This window comes from Amblyomma americanum, chromosome 1 (genome assembly GCF_052857255.1).
Source record: "Amblyomma americanum isolate KBUSLIRL-KWMA chromosome 1, ASM5285725v1, whole genome shotgun sequence".
Lineage (NCBI taxonomy): Eukaryota > Metazoa > Arthropoda > Arachnida > Ixodida > Ixodidae > Amblyomma > Amblyomma americanum.
The window spans coordinates 164,392,001-164,416,660 of record NC_135497.1 but is presented as its reverse complement, the minus strand read 5'-3'; the positions used below and the strand labels follow the sequence as shown (position 1 = coordinate 164,416,660).

General features: G+C 44.0%; 1 protein-coding gene across 1 annotated transcript; it reads left to right on the top strand.

The window, feature by feature from the left end:
- Positions 1-13: 13 nt before the first annotated feature.
- LOC144114110 (uncharacterized) lies at positions 14-23,357 on the top strand. Its single transcript, XM_077647595.1, has 3 exons — positions 14-74; positions 22,470-22,599; positions 22,752-23,357. The coding sequence occupies exons 2-3, from the start codon at positions 22,563-22,565 to the stop codon at positions 23,057-23,059; spliced, it is 345 nt and encodes a 114-aa protein (XP_077503721.1). The 5' UTR covers positions 14-74; positions 22,470-22,562; the 3' UTR covers positions 23,060-23,357.
- The last annotated feature ends 1,303 nt before the right edge of the window (positions 23,358-24,660 follow it).

Genomic DNA, 24,660 nt, shown 5'->3' with positions numbered 1-24,660 from the left:
CCCCCCCCCCCCCCCCCGTTGGACGAGGTCTGACACCTGCGGCTTCTCCGCGGTCCTCCAGCACGTCTCGTGAGGTGATAGACATAACTCCTTCCTCACCCCCGCTGCAGCGGCGGCAAAGCTCTCTCGGGGGCGCAGAAGAAGGGACAAAGTCCCAATAACAAGTCCAAAAGACCCACCAACCTAGTTTTTAAATCTTATCCCCAACTAGTCTATAATCATGGCATTTCTAGTTCACTGGAACTGTCATGAACATTTAAAGAACTGCACTGACGTAACCGATATTTTAAATTCATTCTCTCTGGTAGCACTGTGTCTGCAGGAGACTAACCTAAGACCACAGAAAAAAAGAATTCTTAAAAAGTACCAAGTCTTTTGCTGTGACCGACATAACTCAAGCAGGCTCTCTGGAGGCACTGCTATTGTGGTCCAGGGTGGTGTTGCAACTCGGAAAACCGACCTAAAAACCTCATGAATTTATTGTTTCATTTGATGCTTTGTGTTCAAGTTTGTATGCTTGGTATATTTCCCCCTTGTTGCCTATGAAATGTGTTCATAATATACTCCACCCTGCTAAAATCCCATTTGGGATTGCAGTAGTTGTAAATAATAAATAATAATAATAATATGAAGCAGTTGCTGTCACTGTTCATTTTAAAGTCATAACAATATGTTCCATATACATTGAGCCTCACCTAACCGTCACACTTCACGATTTAGAAACAGTTTTAATAATACAACTACCGGAGCCATATCTTCTAGTTGGGCATTTTAATGCTCACTTTTCGTTTTGGGGAAGTGAACAAACGGACGTCAGAGGCCGGATTCTAGAAGATTTTATTCTCTGCAACAATCTCTGCCTCCTGAACATGGGCAAACACACTTACTGCTCTCCAAGCAGTGGGAAAATGAGCTGCCTAGATTTATCTTTTTGTTCACCAAGTGTTTTTACTGATTTTAAATGAGATTTTCTTGACAAACCATATGGGAGCGATCATCTTCCTAACATTATCACTCTAGCATCCTCACCATCAATCACCCTAACCAAACCATGGTGTTGGAAGTTGGCCATGAAAGCCGCCGCGGTGGCTGAGTGGTTATGGTGCTTGGCTGCTGGCCCGAAAGACGCGAGTTCGATCTCGGCCTCAGCAGTCGAATTTCGATGGAGGCGAAATTCTAGAGGCCTGTGTACTGTGCGATGTCAGTGCACGTTAAAGAACCCTAGGTGGTCGAAATTTCCGGAGCCCTTCACTACGGCGTCCCTCATAGCCTGGCTCGCTTTGGGACGTTAAAAAAAAAGTTAGCCATAGCCGACTAGGCGTTCTTCCGACAAAATGCCACTTTGGAGAAAATATTTAAATATTTTTGGACAGCTGCGATGTTGACGAATTAAATGAGTTGTTCACAACATGTATTTTTGCTGCTGCTTACTTCGCTATTCCCCAGACTTTGAGAGTGGTGCGAAAGAATCAAAGGGTCTGGTATACATGGGAATGTAGAGATGCAAGAAAGAAGCAAAACAAAGCCTGGGGAATTATCTATCGATACCCCACACAGGAAATCCTAATTAATTCTAAAAAGGCGAGGGCCAAGGCTCGATATATCCAACGTAATGTCGAGAAAACTTCATAGCGAGGTTATGTATCTTCCATAAACAGTTCTCTTACATCAAGAAATACGTGGGAGCAAGTTTGCAAACTTGATGGCAACTTCTCCCCTTTTGCAGTTCTTTTCTGACACCCCTTGATGCACAAACAAGTATTCATACTTCTCCCATGTTTCTAGTTCACTACATTACACTGACTCTTTCCTAAAGTACAAAAACACAGCAGAAAAACAACTTCCAACGAGTGGTTACACTAACGAACCCTACAATAGTTTGATTACATTTCATGAGCTTCATATAATACCCATTAACGGTAAACAGGCTGCACCAGACCCTGACAAGATACATTATCAAATGCTAGCACATTTGTCAAAACCTGCGATAGAAGCACTCCTGACTTTGTTTAACAAAATCTGGGTGTCGGGGGAAAATCCCCGAGGCTTGGAAAAAGGCAGTGATAGTACCATTCCTGAAACCTGGAAAACTTCCAACCTCTCCAACTAGTTACAGGTCAATAGCCCTTACCAGCTGCCTTTTCAAATCCTTCTAAAGCATAGTAAATATTAGGTTAATGTTTATGCTTGAATCTCGTGAACTGCTCGGCCTGCACCAGTGTGGCCTCAGAAAAGCTTGTTCAACAGTGGACCATCTTGTCCGGCTTGAAAACACTGTCCGAGAAACATTCATACATAGGCAACACTGTCTGGCAGTTTTCTTTGATATGGAAAAAGCTTATGATACCACCTGTAGGTTTGGGATTCTCCACGACCTGGCAGATCTGGGCATCTGCGGCAGAATGTTAAACTGCCTGAAAGACTTCTTGTCCAACCGCACATTTCAAGTCCGTCTCAGTTCAACCCTTTCGAAGAACTTCACACAGGAAAACCTCAATGTACCTCAAGGATACATTTTAAGCACTACACTGTTCATCGTAAAAATGAATTCTATAGCCAAAGTAATCCCAAAGTCTATTATGTATTCGGTTTATGTCAATGATCTCCAAATTGCATGCACATCACCCAGTTTATCAGCGTGTGAAAGACAAGTACAACTTACATTAAACAAACTCGGTAATTGGGCAGACAAAAATGGATTAAGGTTTTTCCGACAAAAAACAGTTGCCGTCCTTTTCTCTATCTGGAGAGGCCTGCAGCCCGATCCCACCCTGAACTTAAATGAAGCCATTCTCCAAATAAAACAAGAACATAAATTTTTAGGTGTAACATTCGCCTAAAAATTTATGTTCTTTATGTTTTAGGTGTTAACATTCGGCCCCGCCGCGGTGGCTCAGTGGTTAGGGCGCTCGGCTACTGATCCGGAGTTCCCGGGTTTGAACCCGACTGCGGCGGCTGCGTTTTTATGGAGGAAAAACGCTAAGGCGCCCGTGTGCTGTGCGATGTCAGTGCACGTTAAAGATCCCCAGGTGGTCGAAATTATTCCGGAGCCCTCCACTACGGCACCTATTCTTCCTTTCTTCTTTCACTCCCTCCTTTATCCCTTCCCTTACGGCGCAGTTCAGGTGTCCAAAGATATATGAGACAGATACTGCGCCATTTCCTTTCCCCAAAAACCAATTATTATTATTATTAGGTGTAACATTCGACAACAGCTCACATTCTTCCCATACATGAATAACTTGAAAGTCAAAGCCTCTCGTGCTCTAAACATACTTAAAGCTCTTTCATGAAGACACTGAGGTTCCGATAGGACTTGTCTTTTACAAATTTATCGCTCAGTAGTACGCTATAACTTAGATTATGGATGCATAGTTCATGGTTCAATGAGACATCATCGTCATCAGCCTAACTACACCCAGTGCAGGGCAAAGGCTTCTCCTATGTCTCTCCAATTAATCCTGTCCTTTGCCAGCTGCGCCCACCCTATGCCTGCAAACTTCTGAATCTCATCTGCCAACCTAACCTTCTGCCGCCCCCCGCTACACTTGCCTTCTCTTGGAATCCACTCCGTTACCCTTAACGACCAGCAGTTATCTTGCCTTTGCATTACATGCCCTGCCCAAGCCCATTTCTTTCTCTTGATTTCGACTAGGATGTCATTAACCCGCATTTGTTCCCTCATCCACTCTGCCCGCTTGCGGTTTCTTAACGTTACACCTATCATTTTTCTTTCCATGGCTCGCTGCATTGTCTTTAAGCTGAACCCTTTTTGTTAGCCTCCACGTTTATGCCCTGTAGGTGAGTAACGGTAAGATACAGCTGTTGTACACTTTTCTCTTGAGGGATATTGGTAAACTGCCATTCATGATCTGAGAGAACTTGCCATATGTGCTCCACCCCATTCTTATCCTTCTAGTTATTTCCCTCTCATGATCCGGATCAGCTGTCACAACCTGCCCTAAGTAGACAGATTTCTTTATCTCTTCCAGCACCTCGCTGCCAATTGTGAACTGCTGTTCCCTCTCTTGACTGTTGCACAATACTTTGGTTTTCTGCATGTTAGTTTTTAGACCTACCATACTGCTCTGCCTGTCTATCGCTCATTGATCATGATTTGCAGTTCACCTCCTGAGTTACTCAGCAAGGCAATGTAATCAGCGAATCGCAGATTATGTAGGTATTCTTCATTAACTCTTATCCCCAACTGTTCCCAATTCAGGCCACGGAATACCTCCTGTAAACAGGCGGTGAATAGCATTGGCAAGATCGTGTCTCCTTGCCTGACGCCCTTCCTTATTGGAATTTTATTGCTGACTTTATGGAAGACTATGGTAGCTATGCAGTTGCTATAGCAGCTGCATAGCTACCATAGTCTTCCATATATTATATATATATATCTTCCAGTATTTTGACATAAGGCTCCTCTACACCTTGATTCCGCAATGCCTGTATGACTGCCGAGATTTTCATTGAGTGAAATGCTTTCTCGTAATCAGTGAGTGCCATATATAGGGTTTGGTTATATTCTGCGCATTTCTCTAGCACCCGATTGATAGTGTGAATATGATCTATTGTGGAATATCTTTTACAAAAGCCTGCCTGATCATTTGATTGATTAAAGTCTAAGGTTGCCCTGACTCTATTAGCGATTACCTTAGTAAATACCTTGTAGGCAACGGACAGTAAGCTGATCGGTCTGTAATTTTTCAAGTCCTTGGCGTCTCCTTTATGAATTAAGATAATGTTTTCATTCTCCAAGCTTCTGGTATGGTTGAGGTCATAAGGCATTGCGTATACAGAGTGAATATTTTTTCTAGCACAATCTCCCCTCTGTCTTTCAACAGATCTGCTATTACCTGATCCTCACCAGCTTCTTTTCCCCTTTGCATTGCTCCTAAGGCTTTCTTAACTTCCTCTTTCTTTACTGGCGGTATGACGCATTGCTGTCCGCTACTGTCTCTCTTATTAACGTTCTGATTACATTGGCTACTGTATAGATTTGTGCAGAACTATTTGGCTACTTTAACTATCTTATTCATATTGCTAATGACATTGCCCTCCTTGTCTCTTAATGCATACATCTGGTTTTTACCTATGTCTAGTTTCCTCTTCACTGCTTTTAGGCTACCTCTATTCTTTAGAGCATGCTCGATTCTCTCCATATTAAACTTCCTTATGTCAGCTAGGTTGCGCTTATTTGTTAACTTCTTCTTTCTTTCTTCTTTTATTTGTTCTTCACAACATGACATACAGATTGTGAAAGGGGCCAAGAAGAAAATCCGCTTCGTTACGGCTTGAAAAAAATCTTGGTCCCCTTTGGCATCGATGGTGACGAAGCAACACATTTAGAGAAGCAAAAGCATTACAATTTACAAATGACACCATGGGAAAAATTCAAGATACAATTCAACATGAAGTTCCTCACAAATGCACTTATAATACAGGAGCAGCAAAGCATCGTGACAAAGTTCTGGTTATGAAGATCGAGCGTGCTGGCTAATTGGAAAAATACAAGTAAATTTAAAAAAAACTCCTTGAGGTCCCGAAACTTTAGCTCTGAAACGTCTATTTCTGTTTTTGTGAATTCATCTAGTAGCCGAGGCAGGTTATTCTTGAACATTTTAAAGCTTTAATTGGTACGGCATTTTGGCACTTTCCAATGTTCAGTTTTTCTGGTATTATAGGCCACGTCACCTAGTGATTCTAAGTGGGAAATTTCAAGTAATAGCATGTTGTCTTTCTTAATGCTGAGCAAGTAATCGCGCAGGAGTTTATATTTGTACATATGGTCGCAGGAGTGATCTTGAGGTTTTTGAAGATTTCTGAAGTGTAATGAAAAGTTGGCACATCACTAATGGCTTGTAAAATTTTCTTTTGCATCCATAAGAGGCTAGTAATATCTTTGCTAGTTCTATTCTGCCTGTAGAGCTAGACGCCCTCATGCTTTGGTGTTTCTTAATCAGATCTTTCGTCTCCTGAGATAGCTTGCCGGTATCCTCTCGAACCGTCATACCGCCTACTTCTACTGCGCACTCTGTAATGATAGCTGTCAGATTATCATTCATTGTATGAACATTAAGATAGTCTTCCTCAGTTATAGCTGAATATCTGTTCTGTAGCGATACATGAATTCCTCTATTTTCCCTCTTACCGCTAACTCATCAGTGGACATCCTCTTCACTAGCTTTTTCTGTTTCCTCTCAGGTCTAATCTAATTTGAGACCTTACCATTCTGTAGTCGCTACAACGCACCTTTCCAAGGACGTCCACATCCTGAACGATGCCAGGTTGAGCGCATAGTACGAAGTCAATTTCATTTTTAGTCTCACCATTGGGGCTCTTCCATGTTCACTTTCTGTTCTCTTGTTTGTGGAAGAAGGTAGTCATGATTCGTAAATTATTTCTCTCTGCAAACTTTACCAACAACTCCTCCCTGCTATTCCTAGAACCTATACCATAGTCGCCTACCGCCTGGTCGCCAGCCTGCTTCTCGCCCAACTTTGCATTGAAGTCACCCATCAGTACAGTGTACTGTGATTTCACTTTGTTCATTGCCAATTCCACGTCTTCATAGAAGCTTTCAACGGCCTGGTCATCCTGGCTGGATGTAGGCGCGTAGGCCTGCACCACCTTCAGCTTGTACCTCCTATTGAGCCTAATTACGATAGCTGCCACCCTCTCGTCAATACTATAGAGCTTCCCTACGTTGCCAGCTATATCCTGATTAATGAGGAATCTCACACCTAGTTCTTGTCTATCTGCTAATCTGCGATAGCACAGTATGTGTCCGTCCTTTAGTACTGTATATGCCTCACCTGTCCTTCTAACTTCACTAGGCCAATGACATCCTATTGAATGCCCACGAGTTCCTTGAATAGCACTGCTAAGCTAGCCTCACTAGATAAGGTTCTAGCGTTAAACTTTGCTAGGTTCAGATTCCAATAGCGGCCTGTCTGGAGTCAGAGATTTTTAGCACCCTCCGCTGCATCACAGGTCTGACCGCCGCCTTGGTCAGTTGTTCCGCAGCCGCTGGGAATTGAGGGCCGCCGAGGGTTAATTGGTTTGTTCATAGAATGTTGTGGCCAAGTACTGCACAAGGGTAGCCAAATCCGGTTCTGGTGAGGGAGTGCATTGTCGGTTCTGGTCCCCAAGATTAAGCCGCACCCCAGGCCTGGTAATGCATCCCATCGACACGCGAAATTTTTCTTTTCAAACCCGATAGAGAATTGCACAGCACCTGGATTCGAACCCCGGCCCTCTTGCACGCGAGGCAGATGCTCTACCTCTACGCCATCGCTGCATTCAGTGAGACAATTGTACCTTAAATGGCTGAATCCGGTACATAATTTTGGTTTGCGTCTTTCCACTGGTGCAGACAGGACGTCACCCACAAACAGTCTGTATGTAGAAATCAACGAACCATCACATGCAGACAGAAGAGCCATGTTCACATGCTCATGCATTCTAAAAATCTGTTCACTGCAGAAGCATCTATGTTACCTCATCACTACAAAGTGCCCATCTAGAACACTCTTTAACAACAAACTGCAAGCTATCAGGCCACTGCTCTTGCGATTTGAAGAGATGTGCCAAAATCTTGACGCACTAGACTCATTGCCAAGCATTGCTTGAAGACGAGATCCGCTGCTGCCATGGTACAATTTCCCTGCAATATGTGATTTCACTCTTAAAGGGTTCCGCAAAAAAACAAATTCCACAACAAGCTATAATACAAGAATTTCTTATACTCCAGGAAAAATACAGTACTTTCACAGCTTTTTATACAGATGGTTCAAAAACAGATGCTTACATTGGAAGTGCAGTGGTACAAGGGAATTGGAATAAAATAGTAAGACTTCCAGGGTGTGCATCCATCTTCACTGGTGAATGTTATGCCATCTGTGTAGCAGTAGAAAAAATAGTAAATGAGAACCTCGCAAACAGTGTTATTTACAAAGACTCGCTAAGTGTGCTTACAGCCCTTAACTCTAGAAATTCAATCACTCCGCTGCTTGGTGACGTCATAGACAACATAATAACCGCAACTCAAAGCCTGTGGCAAGCAAGTCATAAATGTAAATATGCCCTATAGATACTGCATGAACGTAGAACATTGTAAAGCTAGGAAAAAATGGCAGTCCGCTCGGAACAACGAAACAAATAACAAACTACACCTAACAAAACCAGTTTTAGGTGAATGGAAGTCATGTGCGCACCAGAAACATTTTGAGGAATTCATTACCTGCCGTCTCCTAATAGGCCATACACACATTACACACAACATTCTTCTGGCATAATGAGACAAACCAGTTTGTACATGTACATGTGGAGATGAACTTACAGTTAATCACATTTTATTTTCATGCTCGAAACTCGAAAACTATGGCATAAGTGCTTTTCTCTGTTTTGTAACCAGTGCATCCCTTTTCACTCAGTACTGCTCTTAGGTGATAATGCAATTGTGGTCATGTAGGTTTTTAACAGGGGCAGGTTTTCTTCAAAAAATGTAAACCATGACCCACTGCTTTGCCTGATGCACCCCAGCCACTTTCTCAGTACTGAGGAGAAGGCTGAGGTCTTTATTTGATTAGTTGGGAGCCTCAACATCCTTGCTCAGGCAAGGATGGTTGCAGAGGTTGTCTGACTTTCTTTAAAGCTTTTACTAGTGTCCATTTTTGAAATCTTTCATTTTGCACCACTAGGTGGTAAAAATATAGCATTTTAGGTGGTGTAGACCACCGATCACTTTTCACATTTTAAAAAAATTCTGCAGAGAACTTTTCGATGCCAATTGTACTTGACGCATGATAGTCTAAGCTGCCTATAGCCAACACAGCACACATGCTTAGTTAGTGCAAGCAACACATGCAAAATTTGGCCCTAATATTATAAGCCACCACAATTAATGCACATGAACAGCATGTGCGCATTCATTGCCCTGGCCATTGTGTGTTGTATCGGGACTTCCTGCCATGTGTTTCTGCTATTTGGGCGACAAAACTTTGCCCAGGATGCCAATTCACAAACACTCATTATGTAAATGCAAATTGCATGAAATGTTTTTGAATGGTGAGGATGAGCCATCTGTGAGGTGCAGTGTGCCTTTATTGCACATACAAAATTCACTTGCTGCAGTGCAATGCACACAGACAGATTCACAGAGCAGGTAGCACTCCAATGGCTGCTGATATCACAGCTCTTGAAAGAGCTGTGATACATGAAAGTAGGTTACTATGAATGTGCAAATGGCACCAGTATTCAGCATGCACACTGACTTGAAAGCACTTGGCCTTTGCTTGCTCATAGCAGCATTTTAGTTTTTGAGTCTACTTGACTTCTGGGAGTACAACTGCTGCACATTATTTAGTCAGAAGATGGTGAACGCCATCTGATTAGTCCCATAGCCCCTAGCAGGCAGCATGCAGCTCACTCAAGCATAGGCAAGAAGGCAATGATACACTACTAAGCATGAATATAAATGATCTACACGAAAAGCATTAAAGCAGGTGAAAAGCATTTATATGGATAAAAGTCATAGACTGAAGGAAAGTCACTTCAAACATTGATACAAAAAAACATACACAACTTAGCACAATGAAGTAAACCAGATAAAGGATGCCAACATAACACACAGTAGCATTTATACATAGTGCATTTTAGAGAACGGAGAGAAGCAACAAAAACAACAAAGAAAATTTGTAAATTGTGGGGTTTAATGTCCTGAAGCAATACATGAGCTATGAGGTATGCCATAGTGGAGGGCTCCTGACTAATTTAGACCACCTGAGGTTCTTAAGCATGCGCTGACATATCGGAGCACACAGGTACCTTTTGCGTTCCACCTCCATAAAAAGGCGGTCGGCCGTCGTGGCTGGCATTACACCCGGGTCCTTTGGCTCAGTAGCCAAGAAACAAGTAATTCAAGAAAAATGCTTTATTTCGTTTTCTGAAAGCTAACAGAGAATACTGCATCATTTCAAGCGATGTAGGGTAAGGTCCAGGAAATGAGGATATGGCCATATTAGTATATATGACTGTTAGTCCAATATGTTTAGGGGAATCCCTCAAGGTGGAGTTCAAAGCGCTGCAGAGGCTCAATGATAGAACAGTCACCGTGCACCCAGTGTGTTGAGTAGATCAGAAACCGGCCCAAGTCGCAGACGAGCAAGTGATTGCAATGCTGAAGCCAACCGTGAATGCCATGAGTGTGCTGCTTTTCAGCTTGCACATGCCAGCTGCACAGAATGCACTGCAGATACTGGATTTGTTGAATCCAGTGCTTGCAGCTGTCCAATAGCTGGCACAATGCATCCTCCAGCCTCATCCTTCCGAGAAGAAGTCCGATGCATACGTTGTCATCAACATTATCAGCTGCAAAGGCAAGCAGCCTTTCTGCACACTAGAACGCCTGCGCTGCCTGTCTGCTTCGTATTAGTGATGTAGGACTGAAGATGTGTTCTACTCAGGTCGAAGTGTTCGGCAGCCCTCAAGATGTGCAGGCTACAGCTGCGGCGACCTGTGACTTTCAGTGCATTTGTCATAGTTTGTCGTGCCAGATACAGACCGCATTGCTCTTCTTATTCTTTTACGCCCCCCTCATCCCTCTCCCCCAGTGCAGGGTAGCCAACCGGAACATTCTACTGGGTTAACCTCCGTGCCTTTCCTCTACCACTTCTCTCTCTCTCTCTCAAGGTGGAGTAAATTTGCAATAAGGGAGCAATTACTCATAGCATCATAAGCATGGAGCATAGCTGCACTTGGCCAGATGCTAATAAGAAATTACTTCCTTATTACAAATATATTCCGCCTTGGAGGATTCCTGAAAACACTGGACTAACAACGCTCTCAATTTGAGTTGTTGATCAATTTGCTCATGTCCTACCATCTGTTAGCTGTCCTGGTTAGCTTATTTGGTAGAACGACTGCTATGGATAGATGGTGGTCCCGGTTTCGTTCCCGGACCAGGATGAATTTTTCTTCAACTATGAAGTTTCCATGGAAGCTGCATAGCTTTCTTTTGTAGCCATAAGTCTGCACTTGGGTGGATGCTATTGAATAATTACTCCTTCTGTAAACTTAATAGTGTGCTATATCTAGTCCAAGTTTTTATTTTAATGAACCTTATATGCCTAAAATAGGGTTATACATACGTTCGTGTATGTACAGAACAACTTGCTGTCCGCTTTAAATTACAAAACAAAGTCAACAATTCCTGACAGCCTTTGGTTGTACAAGGACCTTTTGTTTAGTACACAGTTTTGCCTGTTACTCAAGCATGGTTAATTATTTATGAATTTTTAATGGCTCATATACCTTTCTTTATTTTAAGCAAACTTTTTCAAATCATACTTAGGAAATAAGCAATACACAGCTGTTAATGAAGAAAAGCAAAGCCACTGCTAAATTTAATTTCACTAGTAATGAGAAACACGTAACAGTACCCATATTATCTGTGTTCTAAGGCTTGATGGGCTTATAGTCACCCTGTTAGTTAACTCTGCCGGTGGCGGGGTGAACTTGGAGATCGCGCAAGAAGTTGGATGATATCAGTTTCAGTGAATGTATATGTTGAGAATAATTTCTAGGTTTTGCCTAAGTGGGCAGCATCGGGAAAAATATAATTATTCTAGGTCATAGCTGACAGTCAGCTGGCTACAGACGGTTGCTCTGTGGAGATTTTTTCATAAGAACATGACAACAGCACATAACCTCACCTCTTACAGCTGCCTGTGGTGCCTGCACTGAATGGTCTCGTCCCATATTCGGGCACTTTCATTGTTGTAATTCGGCTAGATTGTTGGGAAGGCTGGCTCAAGGTCAGGCATCCAATTCACGTGATGCAAGTGCTAAGGGAAGTGCATCTTGCAGGGCACTGTGTTGCTTGCTGTCTGGTACATTGAATGTGCTAATGTGCTGGCTGATGGGATTTCAATATAGGTGTGCAGCACCGCTACACTTTTATGTGGGATCGTCCAAGAGATATTTCAGTTAGTTTACACAGACAGGTATGTCACAATATCACCGTTCAAAAATTAAGAGTCTTGCATGAATATTTGTAGTTAGGAAAGGAGTCAAGAGCACTGACTTTACCTGCTTGCTTGGCTGTACGAAAGCAAAACTAGTGAGAGCAGCCTCATTAAAGGCTCTTTAATATGAAGTTTTTGATGTAATTGAGAATTAAATTTGAAATTTGTGCTTCTCATGTGCATTATTTACTAATCACTTTGAAAAGCTGTTGAAAAATCTTTTTCAAATAAAATCCTCATACAAACTTATTCTCAGTATTTACATAATCAAAACCAGTGCTATGACAGACAAGACAAAGCAAACAAGACAGATAAATATGGAAGTCTAGCTGCCAACTTGCCCAGTTTGCTGTTCTACTTCAGTTAATTTCTCATACATAGGCTTCTGTTATGTGCCTAAATATGGAAATCTACAAACTTTTCCAGTTTGCTGTTTTACTTCAGTTTATTCTCAGTGCTGCTGTTGCTTTTTTCACTTGGACTGGTAGCATTGTTGTGGTTTCTTTTCTTCCGATATGTTTCTTCTTTATCACATTTATATTGGTATCCCGTGAGATCTGCACAAACATATCTAGCTTCTGGGCCTTGTGCTTTGTCATTTGCAGGAATAATTAGTACGTACGATGTGGTTATGTGTTGTGTGAAGCAATTTAGTGTTGTTCTCTGTTGTCATGGGGCTTGAACTTGATGGAATGCCTGTTGTTCCTTTTCCAGCTCAGCTTTCTCTCAGTAGGAAGAGTAAATTGTTTTTATGCATCTTTTTGCCTTGGCCTTGGTAAAATAACAATAGGGGCTCTGTAGGCTGTCAGTGTACCATATGAGTAATGCTTAACAGTGATTTTCACTTTCAGTTGTTTGAATATGTATTAATTTTTTGTATGCGCCATAGTATGCATCCTTCACCTCGCATTTATGGCAGAACCTCGCTGATATTTTTCCAGTTGTTGCATATTCTCCATTTTTACATTGCTGGAGTTTGGGCCCAACAAAATTCCCATTGCCACTCCTGCATTAGGTCTCCATTGGGAACATTTACAGTGAGTCAGTGGTGCACTCTTGAAAAGCTCTGGTCAGGGGGAAACGGTTGTGGCTGCTGATACAGGGAGATTGCTCTTTCCGAGCAAACTCTGGCGACCATTCATTAATTTGACTGCCACCTGCCGCGGTGGGCAGGTTGTGATGACGTCACAAGGTAACGTGACCTGTTTCGTTCACAACGCCGCCGCCACCGCCTGATTTTCTAGAGGACGGGAGCCGTGACACGTATGCATGCACAAAATGACTGTGATAACCATTGTGTCATGTGTCTGCTGTGCTTCATTCATGCCATGAAAACACACAGAATTCACTTAATATACCACTTTAATCATATATCATGAATAATAAAGCATAGCCACGATAAACAATGCAAAACAGTGGCCACACTGTGCTAGTGCATCTAATTTGGGTTTGGTCTAACTACGCAGATCGACAGTAATTTTTTCGCTTCTCCTCTTTGTCGCATAAATTCGCACGTTAGAATTTCAATCAGACAGGAGAGAGTGGGGCGAAATGTGACACAAATTTACAAATCGTCAACATTATTTTTCATTCAGAGATATCAAAAGCGAACAGTAGAGAATTATTTCCCACCATGCATTGTGTCATCGTGCTCACCAAATATGAGATGTTCAGTTGAATAGCAAGACATTAAAGTTTAATGAAATTTGAAATTTCAAAATGTCGCATTTTGCCCCACCCCATGCATGGGCCAAAAAGAGAGTGCACTGGACAAAATGAGATGCCCTTCCAAAATCACCATATTACTCATCCGTGCCAGGAATGCACTCGAAGTTGGCTCCATGGACATCTAGACAGTCTTTTCGAGTCTGTTCGAATGATAGACGCTGCACTAACAGCGAACAGGCACTGTTTTGTTCCATGGCCCTCTACAGTGTACGCAGTTCTGCAGTCAGGCTTTGCGTGGCCTGCTACACGATTTTTCAAACTTCCTGCGTTCATCGCAACTTTTTTTCTGTTTTAGTGCCATAATCATTGCTCTTTCGCTCAGTTGTGATAATGGATATGCGACTTGGTTCGATTCGTAGCGCGTGAACAGGGGCTTTTGAACATGATTGTAGGCAAGACCGAGCAGAGCTTGCTCCATTGTCAGAATGTGTTCTACACGCAGCTCTTCATGCGCGCCGGACAGAGTATGACGCTGAGGTTCGCGAGAATTTTTATACAGTCCGTGCATTTCATATATTCTGTCATTTTCTAATTTGCTGTTGTGTGATGGGAGCACCAAAAACGCACCGGCGCTGCTTGGGTTTCTCTAGAGCTTTCTTAAAGTTTTCTGTGCGCTAGTTGGCATTCATTGCGTTTCTTATGTACAGTACTCACGGATTGAAATAGGACATTCGGAGCGCTAGCCTTGCAGTGCCACGCAGGCATGTGGTAAACCACAGGCCGGCTGATTGGCTACTGGAAGGAACAATTCTGCTTTGTAGATGTTCTCCCTCTCACGCCATACCACAATGCACCACCTTGGTTCCATGAGCGTCTACGGGCGGCGCTCCATGAAGCGACGGCCACGCGCTCCGAATGTCCTATTTCAATCCGTGAGTACTGTACGTTCAGACTATCCCAGAGGGTGGGAAAGCGTGCGTAGAGCTTTAGAGTAAGCAAGCAAGCAATAAAAACATTAATCAAACCATGCCCGCATTTATGGCAGCACACATGCTTTCAACTTCTCGTCACTCCCACGCGCCATCCACCTCTGGAACGATCTACCAGAATGCATCGCCCTGCAGCGTAATCGTGACACCTTTCGCGAACATCTGCTCAAACACTTCGTTGATAATGCTTAGCACGTCATTTATATACTCACGATTCGCATAACTTTGTTTTCAACTGCTTAAGTATTCATGCGCAGCTTTCCTTATGTATGCCTGAAATGTTTCCTTTTGTATAACTCTGTGTATTTCCCCTATTTTTGTTGTTCCATGACGCATAGTTGTTTTGTGCCTTTATCACTTTTTGTGAATTGCGGTATCTTATTGTCTGAACTTTTATGTTTTTGTTTGTTTTGCTGCACTTTTACTACGCTTTTGATTTCTAACCTATTTTACACAAACTTTGTATTTGAACCCCCTTACACATTGCCTCTCCGGAGGCCTGTAAGTTATGTGTAAATAAATAAATAAATTACATTTACTTTAGCCCCACCAGAACATCACAACTTCGCGTTTTGCCATGTAGCCTCCAAAAAACCCGAGGCGCAAAAATTCTTAAACTTTGCACAAGTTAAGGCCAATAATATACAGTTGTAATAACAAAACACTTGCGTTAATCTAGGACGCCAGGTTAATTGAGCTGCACAGTTTTGAAAAATCTGGCTTGTGGAATTTCGCTCCTTTTCGAGCACGTTCTCGTTCACCAATGCTCACTTCGCAATTTATTTCCCTGCTTAAGAAAAGTCAATACAGTTAAAACTCGATTTAACGAAGTTGAGGAGAGCCGTGAATTATTTCGTTAAATCGAGAACTTCGTTAAATTGAATGAGGCATTTCTTGGGCACATAATTCAGTACATTCGATTACAGTAAAACCTCGTTAAAACGTACCCGCTTAAACAGTACTTTCGTTTTAAAAGTAGTAAAGTCAAGTCCCCGACTGAGCACCCATTGAACATAATGCATTTTGCATCCGCATAAACCGTACCAGCTTATCGCGGTCGTATCGGTTAGCACGTACCATTTTCACTTTTCGTCGCACTCGCGCGTGACGAATTCACGCCGGTAGCACCGACCCAAAGGACGGTTCGGCTAGCGGCGCAACAATCTTCCCTAAATACCGCCGACGGGACGGCAAGCCACACAGCTAATGACAAATTGGCGCCAAAGTTGGTAATCATACAACTAGCGCAATCTTTGGGGGTCCGTATGGTCATCGTCATGACCCCCGCGCTACTTTCGAGTGGGTAGCGCCAACACCACGACCGGCGCCGCTAGCCCGTATGAAAAGAAACAACAAAAATTCTTACTCGACAAGAAAGGCCCGAGGGGACTACAAATTTATTTTCCGCCAAAGAAGTCGGTGATCTTTGCCTGCGTGCGCTTTGTGAGCAACGGCCGCACCGATTTCTCGTAGGTCTGAAGTGCGTCCAGCGCGTCTTCCGTCCCCTCGTGTGCGCCGGCAAAATGTCGCAGCAGATCGAGAGCATCCATCACCTGACCTGGTGTCGGCACGGGAGCTTCGGCACCTGCAGGGTCGTCGGCAGCGTCTTCAGCCGTCACTCCCTCCACGCTTCCTACAAGCCGCAACATATCGGCATCAGTCAAAACATCCGTTGTGACTGCGTTTGCGTCGGCGTTCACGTAGTCTGAGAAACTTATGCCTGTGGGCACTTCATCCACTGAGCGAAGGTGTTCCCAGGCATCTTCATCCTCGTGCACGGCGCTCGCGCAGTCCGGACCAGCTTCGGCAGTTTCAGGGCCTAGTGTACCGAAACCGGCAGTCCTGAAGCAGTTGACAATTATCGACGGCTAGACTGATGGAGGCCTAACAAGCTGAGCTTGACAAAGACGTGCGTTCAAAGGCACGGGGAAGTCCGCACAAGAGCGAACACAGAGCACAACACACAAACACACAAATTAAAACAAAGCATTGCGAGGGCCAGCATTGGTGCTGACGCAATGTAATTTCTGCCCAGTGCTCTGAATGTCAACGTGAATAAATTCAAAAAAGCGCGGGTAAACGGGGACACACAAAAAAATACGCGAACTGCAACAGCGCCATCTATGAAATGTAGCACGAAACTTTTTTACTGCTGGCGCCATCTCGTGAGCTCGACTCAAACTAAGACTCGTTTTGCGCCGCGCAGTTTGAAAAAAGCGACGGGATGATGCTCCGCGCTGTTACCGCTGACTCGCAATCAATAAATTTTGGGGTGCTGTCTACAAAATAGACCAAAAATTAACACTTTTTCACCTTTATTTCTCGAAAAAAGGTTCGTTAAATCGGGACAGATCACGGAATCGGTTTCGTTATTTCGGGTTAGTCAAAGCATTGAACCCTATGGGCGTCTGAGGGGGAATTAGGATACCTTCGTTAAATCGAGATTTTCGTTAAATCAGGTTTCGTTAAATCGAGTTTTGACTGTATGTTCAGTCTTGAAGTCACTCGTAGTGGACACGTGCAGGTTCAAGGACATAAATGTCAACTTTATATATGTTAACATCATTTGAAAGTTAGAGGGCGCTAAGTAACAAAATACGGGGTTTGGCCCCATGTCACATTTTGCTCTACTCTTCCCTAATCGGAGTTTTCAATTTATCGCACACAATATTCAGTTTATCGGGTTTTATTCATTCGGTTCCCAGCTCCAATTTAGTAATCGCTGTCCGATAAAACATGAGCCATGCTGCTACAAGAGGCTTTATTAAACTAGCGACAGCAACAGGGCGTGGCTGTTGACAACCTGCAGCGTATACTATTGTGCGATTGCGCCCCCAACTCCACGACGTTCCTTTCTGTTCAAGAATCGGGATACGAGAATGACCTTTCGATGTGTCCGCACTAGATACAAGAAAACCCCCTTTTTTTTTTACTATGGTGGCGATTAATCTTTCCTAACTCTGTATATATTTTGTGTTTTTTTTTCAATAAACCCAGTTGTTAGTCAGCGCATGTTTGTCTTTACACCTCAGTTTCCACGTCCCGTCTTTGTTGCGCTGTTTCAAAATGGATACGTACCAACTTGCCCAAATTTCTGCTTTACTTTATACAAGAAAACCACTAGGCCCATGTACGCACCGTGCGCAACGTGGAAGGACAGGCCAGTCCAGGGCATTTATGCGCCAGAACGGTATTGGTTCAACAACTTCCCCCACTTCATGGGCTTGAATACATCGTGTTATTTTTCTCGGTTTTGTTGCCATATATCTTTCGATACCCAGTGGATACCCAGTGCTGACATTTTGATTGATTTCTTGAACTGTATAATCGAACTCATTTCTTTTGTTGTCCTTGTGCATACTCACTCTGTAACTCGACTCATTATATTGACCATTGTTATTGATCATTGTTATTCACATATATGCAGAAGTCATTCTGTACTTTACATGCATTGATGCCTGGCAGTCCTTATACGCCGCCTGGCGCAGTGGTGCAGCAGTTAAGCGATGCGCCACTGCCCTGAGATGGTAGGTGCTCCCAGCGGTACATGGGCCTTGCGTGGCCCGTCTAGGTTGCTCTTCCCGAGCGACCAATCTTTAATTTAACTGCCACCTGCCTCGGTGGGCAGTTTGCTCACTATCCGGTGAGCAGGTTGTGATGCGACCGCAAGGTCACGTGACCTAGGTGACCCACCTGCCTCCTAGGCTGCTCTCTGGGGACCACCTGACAGAGCCCTGGCGGTGATTATTCGTTCACAACGCAGACGCCGGATTTTGCATAACGGGATCTTTAACGCTATCGCGTTTAAAAAAGGAGGATTGCAGGCTCAGTTGGCAGACGACAAGTATCACCCACCGTACTGCAACGGTGCGCGATTGATTTAAACGCCTGCATGTCCTAGCATTCTTCAAGCACTTTCTGAAAAGGGTTATTATCGCGAACAGAGCTTTGCATCCTTAGAACAACACCGTGCGATCACAAACATCCCAGGTTCCCGGATTTGCGTGCCGCCGTTCTGTGTACCGAATGGTCCAAGTTCTGAAATGAACTGGGATGGATGTGCAAGTGAGTTAATCAAGAAGAAAAGAAGAAAGCCCGTGAAAAAAAAAGCACCAGAAAATGTTTGTTAGCTGTTGCTGTGGTGTTGTATATAAAATTCCGTAGTCATGTGGCCGATTCTCTATCGGAGAGACGAACCGCTGTATCAATGATTACCTGCGCGAGCATGTGAAAGATATAAAAAATAAGTCAGGCAAAATAACGTAGTCATACACTGTGAAGACTGCAAAGACTGTAAAGCATTTCTTGGTAACACCACCATCATCACCAACTATAAAGACCAGGTTTCAAGAATGATTTACGAGGCATTTAACATTCACATATACGGTGACACCTGCGCCATCCAGGCGTCGGTGGCTCTGATCCCACAAGAGTTCGTTTTTCTTACTCAGTGACCCAATTTGATACCACCTGATTGTTGTCGTTCCCTGATTGATGTTTGATCCTGTGTATATCTGCTCGCCATGTTCCCCTTATATTGCTGCCTTCCATGTCGCAATAGATCATTTGGTTGCTAGTCAATGCATGTGTCCGTGTCCTCTTCCATCCCGTCAGTTAGCGCTGTTCAGTGGTTCCCATCTAGCAACCAGCCTGGCTAAGCCCGCTTCCTGAATATATATATATATATATATATATCGAAACAAGCGCTTCGTTAAAGGGAACACTTTTATTTGACTCGACATTTCGGTCGGAGGACCGATCTTTCTCAAGAGTGGCTCTTGAGTACGATCGGTCCTCTCATCGAAATGTCGAGTCATATAAAAGTGTTTACTTTTAACGAAGCGCGTACTTTGCTATATACTGTTTTAAGCAGTCAAGCATGTCATGCTCTCGCTAACACACACACACACACACACACACACACACGCACGCACGCACGCACGCACGCACGCACGCGCACACACGCACACACGCGCGCACACACGCACACACGCGCGCACACACACACACACGCGCGCACACACACACACACACACACACACACACACACACACACACACGCACGCACGCACGCACGCACGCACGCACGCACGCACACACACACACACACACACACACACACACACACACACACACACACACACACACACACACACACACACACACACACACACACACACACACACACACACACACACACACACACACACACACACACGCACGCACGCACGCACGCACGCACGCTTGGATTTTTACTTGGACCACCTCAGGGTGAAATTAACGATCGAGTGTTTTTGGCTCAAAACGCACTTTAACTTTAGTATTTTTTTTACTTCGATGTACGCAGTTTCATCACCTGCAACATTTGTTATAGGTACTACACATCTAGAAAAACGAGACGGTTATTTCCGAATTTCCGAGAGCAAGTCGAATTTAAGAGAAAGAACGGCAAAAATGGTACAATTTCATACTTTTTTTCGATTTTTAAAAATATTCCCTATAAAGCTGCATGCTCTGAATTATATCGAAAAGTGTTATCTGTGCAGATGTCAATAAAAAGACTGGTAAAGTGTTTTCTAACAATTTGAGTTCTTTCTTTATTGAGCAGTGCACGGTTTCTCGCCTTTTCTACATGTTCAACTGTCCTCACCTCATGAATAAATTTTTTTCGGCAAAAAGATTTCAGGCTCTGATTACGCACATTGGGATAAGTTTCCATGAATTTTTTTTAACAAATTGGAGATGGTCGAGCGCAACGTCTGGGACGTTTGGCGTGGAATGACTCAAATTCTACTTTCGTCACGGCTTATTGTGAACCCCGCGTCATGATAATATAAAAATATGCTCAATTTCCGCGACGCCTTCAGCAGCAAAGACGCCAGGCGATCGAGCCGCATTGGGCAACAGCAGCAAAGCGGCTATAAGAAGAAATTTGATTCTATTCAGCAGCTCGGTATTGGCCAACGACCCTAAAAACTGATTCATTTGTGAATTTCGACCTCCCAGAGCATGGCATGAACGCGAACAAATAACATACTAGCGCATTTTTCTGACGCTGGCGGCCGGCATCCAGGCTGGCTGGCAGGCCGCTTGTACGGCCGCGGTGCACATTGCCGCTACATCCTCCTCTTCGCTCAGGTCGTCGCAGTAGTACATTGCTAGTATCGAGGGACCAGAGCACTTTCGAGGGCCAAGCGCAGGAGATGCGGCCAAAGCAGACGAAACTCTCGAAAGCGCGCGAACGGCGTCATTCCCAAGAGTTCTCATTTCAAACGAGAAGGCGACCCGCAGGTCGCCCTTGGAAGTGCGAACATCGGTGTTGTCGAACTGCGGTGTAGTCGCAGGCGACTGCTGGTCGGGCGACCTCTGCGACTCTCAAGTGTAAATGGGTCCTTAGGGGACCAGGGCAGCTTTGAAAAAAATGTCCGGCTGCAGCTGTCGAACTGCTTGACGCTTTAAAGTGTCGGATTTACACGATGGAAGGGCAAGCGTCAGTAGCATGCGCTATAGGACTCGGCAATACTATAATGTCGCCGTTTAGTTCCCCACTCTGCCCTGCCGATTCAGTTTCGTAAATAACGAATTAACAGTCTAAAATTCGCCGCGCGAACTAGGGGCTTGCTTCACTTAGGGACAACGTCAATAACCGCAATATTACTCGAGTTCGCAGTTCGTGTGACGTACAAGTAATGTTTGCAATGCATGTGTGACGCAATGACTTCGCACAGTACTGAATGCCGCAAAACCACGGAAACTTGCACCTTCCACTAACGCCTTACATTTATAGCAAGTTCTGAAAGGCATATAAAACGAAACAGTGCAGGTGACCTCTTGCGATGCAACGGCTGACTAATATAATTAATACAGCCTACTGTCTCAAAGCTGTTTAAGTGTTTTCGTGCACGTAAGTTCAGTTTGCAAGTGGGCGGTGCTTGTGCATTGGCCATTTGCAATATGCATTCAGGCATTAGAGCTGCTACCGGCCAATCATGACCCGATCGTACATATGAAGGCGCATGAACAACTTTATTATGTTGATTTCAGGTTCAGGCGCTGTATGTACGATTAGGAAATTCGCGTCATATGTCCTTTGCTGCTCTATATTACAACATGCTCTCAACGTCTGTGATTATACGATAAACCCACGGAAGGTTCACTGCGTGGTTATCTGATTCGAAAATTCTAATTTTTCTGCTGACGTCGAGCTCGTTGCAAAGGTTAACTGCAACTATACGTTATGTATGTCGTGTGTATATAATGGCCACTGATAAAATATTCGACGAATAGAAAATGTCGATAAATCAGCTAATTCCGGAACTTCACACTAAACAATAATTCGGCAATATGGTTGGATGCAACAAGCAGATGTTTAGATCATTTGCTTCCCGCTGCGAATTTCCTCTAATTTCCCGCATTTGAAAAGTATGGCGCTCATTTCTACAACGCCCGGCGAGTACACAGAGACAAACTGCGATAAATGCGTGGCCAAGCAAGAGCAAAGGTACATATCGACAGCAGAACAGGGAGACGGGGCTAATGGTATCGCGGCACTTCACTCGTCTCGCTGTTGTGCTGTCTTATGGATCGTTGCCAACCAACCTGGTTTTCCAACATAATAAACCTGCCATGAATGCAGCAGTTTTGAAAGCGAAGTGTAAATGAAAAAAACAATTCATGGCAATGATGAAAGATTAAGCAGGCGTGAAACGTGTCTGAGAAACTATTTTGCGTCTCAGTGCCGAGGAATTACTTGCTCATGCCTGCGCGCACCTTCTCTGTGCAGCTGTGCCGATACGCACAGGAGTGGGCTGACACACTGGCCAAGAAGGACACGTTTTGTCACCGCCCGAACAACAAGTACGGCGAGAACATCTACATGGCTTGGTCATCAGACCCCACCAAGGAGGTGACAGGTGCGGAATCACTTTCCTCGCACTCGTGAAGCTGTTTAGAAATGCGATATTCTCCCTGCATGCATTTGCTCTCAAGCTTTAGAACTGCAGTCAATTAAAAGCGAGCATGAAGTCCGACATTTTACGTTCACCACTGACTGCATTGGCCGCAGGACGAGAGGCGGTTGATTCGTGGTACAGCGAGATCCAGCAGCACCAGCTCGGCTGCGAGCCACGCAGTCTCGCCAATCGGCGGAGAGCGGGCCGACCAGCCGACGTCCCTACCAGCCCGGCGGGGTCCTGGCCACATACCCCTCTCCCTCGTGCTCAACTTATGCCAGGGGCGTGTCCATGTGTGCGGAGGTGTCTGTTTGTGCGTGGGAGTGGAAGTTTTGGCCACACCCACCATGACGAAGGCGTCCCCTACCTGGGGAATTTAGGGAAGACGCAGTGTATAAAACTGAACTGCAGATGCAGTTGAAGCAGCTCACTTCTGAACTCAAAAGCTTGCAAATATGTAAAATAAACCAAGTCTTAATTCTCGGCTAACGGACCCTTCACTCAGCGACACTCCTGTCCGGGTCGGAGCGGGCATCTTGACCGAGGCTGTGTCGAGAAGCGACTCCGATCCCCACCTTCAACGGTGTAAATATAGTTTCAGCTGCAAACACCAGCTGCCACAGATATCGACCCCTCCCCCCTCACCTTAAGGAAGAAGAGGACGCCAAACTCCCCCCACCACCTCCTTAGTTCCCCTCATTTCTACCGCAAGGTTCAAACCTGTTTAGCGCAGAAATAAAGACGTACAGGAAAAAACAACAGCAGGACTGCGCATTTTTTTCGGCACCTCAGTCGGGGGTACGGAATTTTCTTGCGTCTAGCGGTATTAATCGACCTCCAAAACAAGCTGTAGCTTCAAAAATTGTCGACGTGAGCGGGAGAGAGGACCACACGTGTGTGTTGTGACGAAGGAGTCTGCTTTGGTGGGCAGCGTTCCGCTGACTATGTAAGATAATACTATGCAGATAAGATAAGGCTTGGGAAAAATAGAAGGAGATTAGGCACAAGGGTACAAGTTGGGGGTGTAACTGTATGCATGATGCTTGCACGGTATGGTGAAAGCGCGCAGTAACCTTATGAAAAAATTCTTTGCTGATATATAAATGCTAATGCGAACCGGCGACATTATGCTTACCATTGCGATCCAGGAGCTTATCTGCCGGCGTGAATTTCTGGAGCCCTAATTTTCTCTACCGCGAGCATATATATCTGAAGTGCGAAATGTATGTGCGTGAGTTTCGCTAATGTCTGATTGTAAAGACGTTTATATGCAAACGATATTTTGGTAAGACTTGCCACCACTGCCGCTCTGTGCCGAACTTTTCGGGATCACATGTTCGTTCGGATGCCACAATAAAGGAAATGAGAAGAGAAACAAATGACAGCCAAACGTATACAGACTTGCGCACAATTCTGCTCTGCTAAACGTACATTAATAAGCACAAGAAGCAATTGTAGCGGTAGCGCTGTCGAGGAGGCTTATTTTTAAATGAAAACTTATTGTGCGTTCATTAGAGAACAGCGCACAAGAACAACGCTTCAATTTTAAATCTGCTTTTCCAGCGAGCAGATACAGAAGCGTGGCAAAGCAGCAAGCAGCGAAAAATAAGAGGATATAATTATGCAGTGCGTCGGCGTGTGCTATAATGAAATTCATCTATTTTAAATCTCCAGCGGAAGGCTTGCGCTGGTTATATATATATATATATATATATATATATATATATATATATATATATATATATATATATATATATATATATATATATATATATATAAGCAGGGAGTGAAGATGGGATGGATCCGGTAGAATATATATATATATATATATATATATATATATATATATATATATATATATATATATATATATATATATATTGATACATGCCACTGTAGTTGAAGTAGAAGCGCCTGCATTCGTAGAAAAAGAAGATGGTTCTCTTTCGCTCGCGCGCTCGAACCATCTTTTGATAGGTTAACAACAACAACCACTTAGGAACCGCCGCAGGTTTACGGGTC

Bases quoted from the DNA above. Each gene is read 5' to 3' on its own strand.
- LOC144114110 (XM_077647595.1), top strand. From the start codon at position 22,563: ATGGCTTGGTCATCAGACCCCACCAAGGAGGTGACAG. The intron at 22,600-22,751 runs GTGCGGAATCAC...CATTGGCCGCAG, and splicing joins CCCCACCAAGGAGGTGACAG to GACGAGAGGCGGTTGATTCG.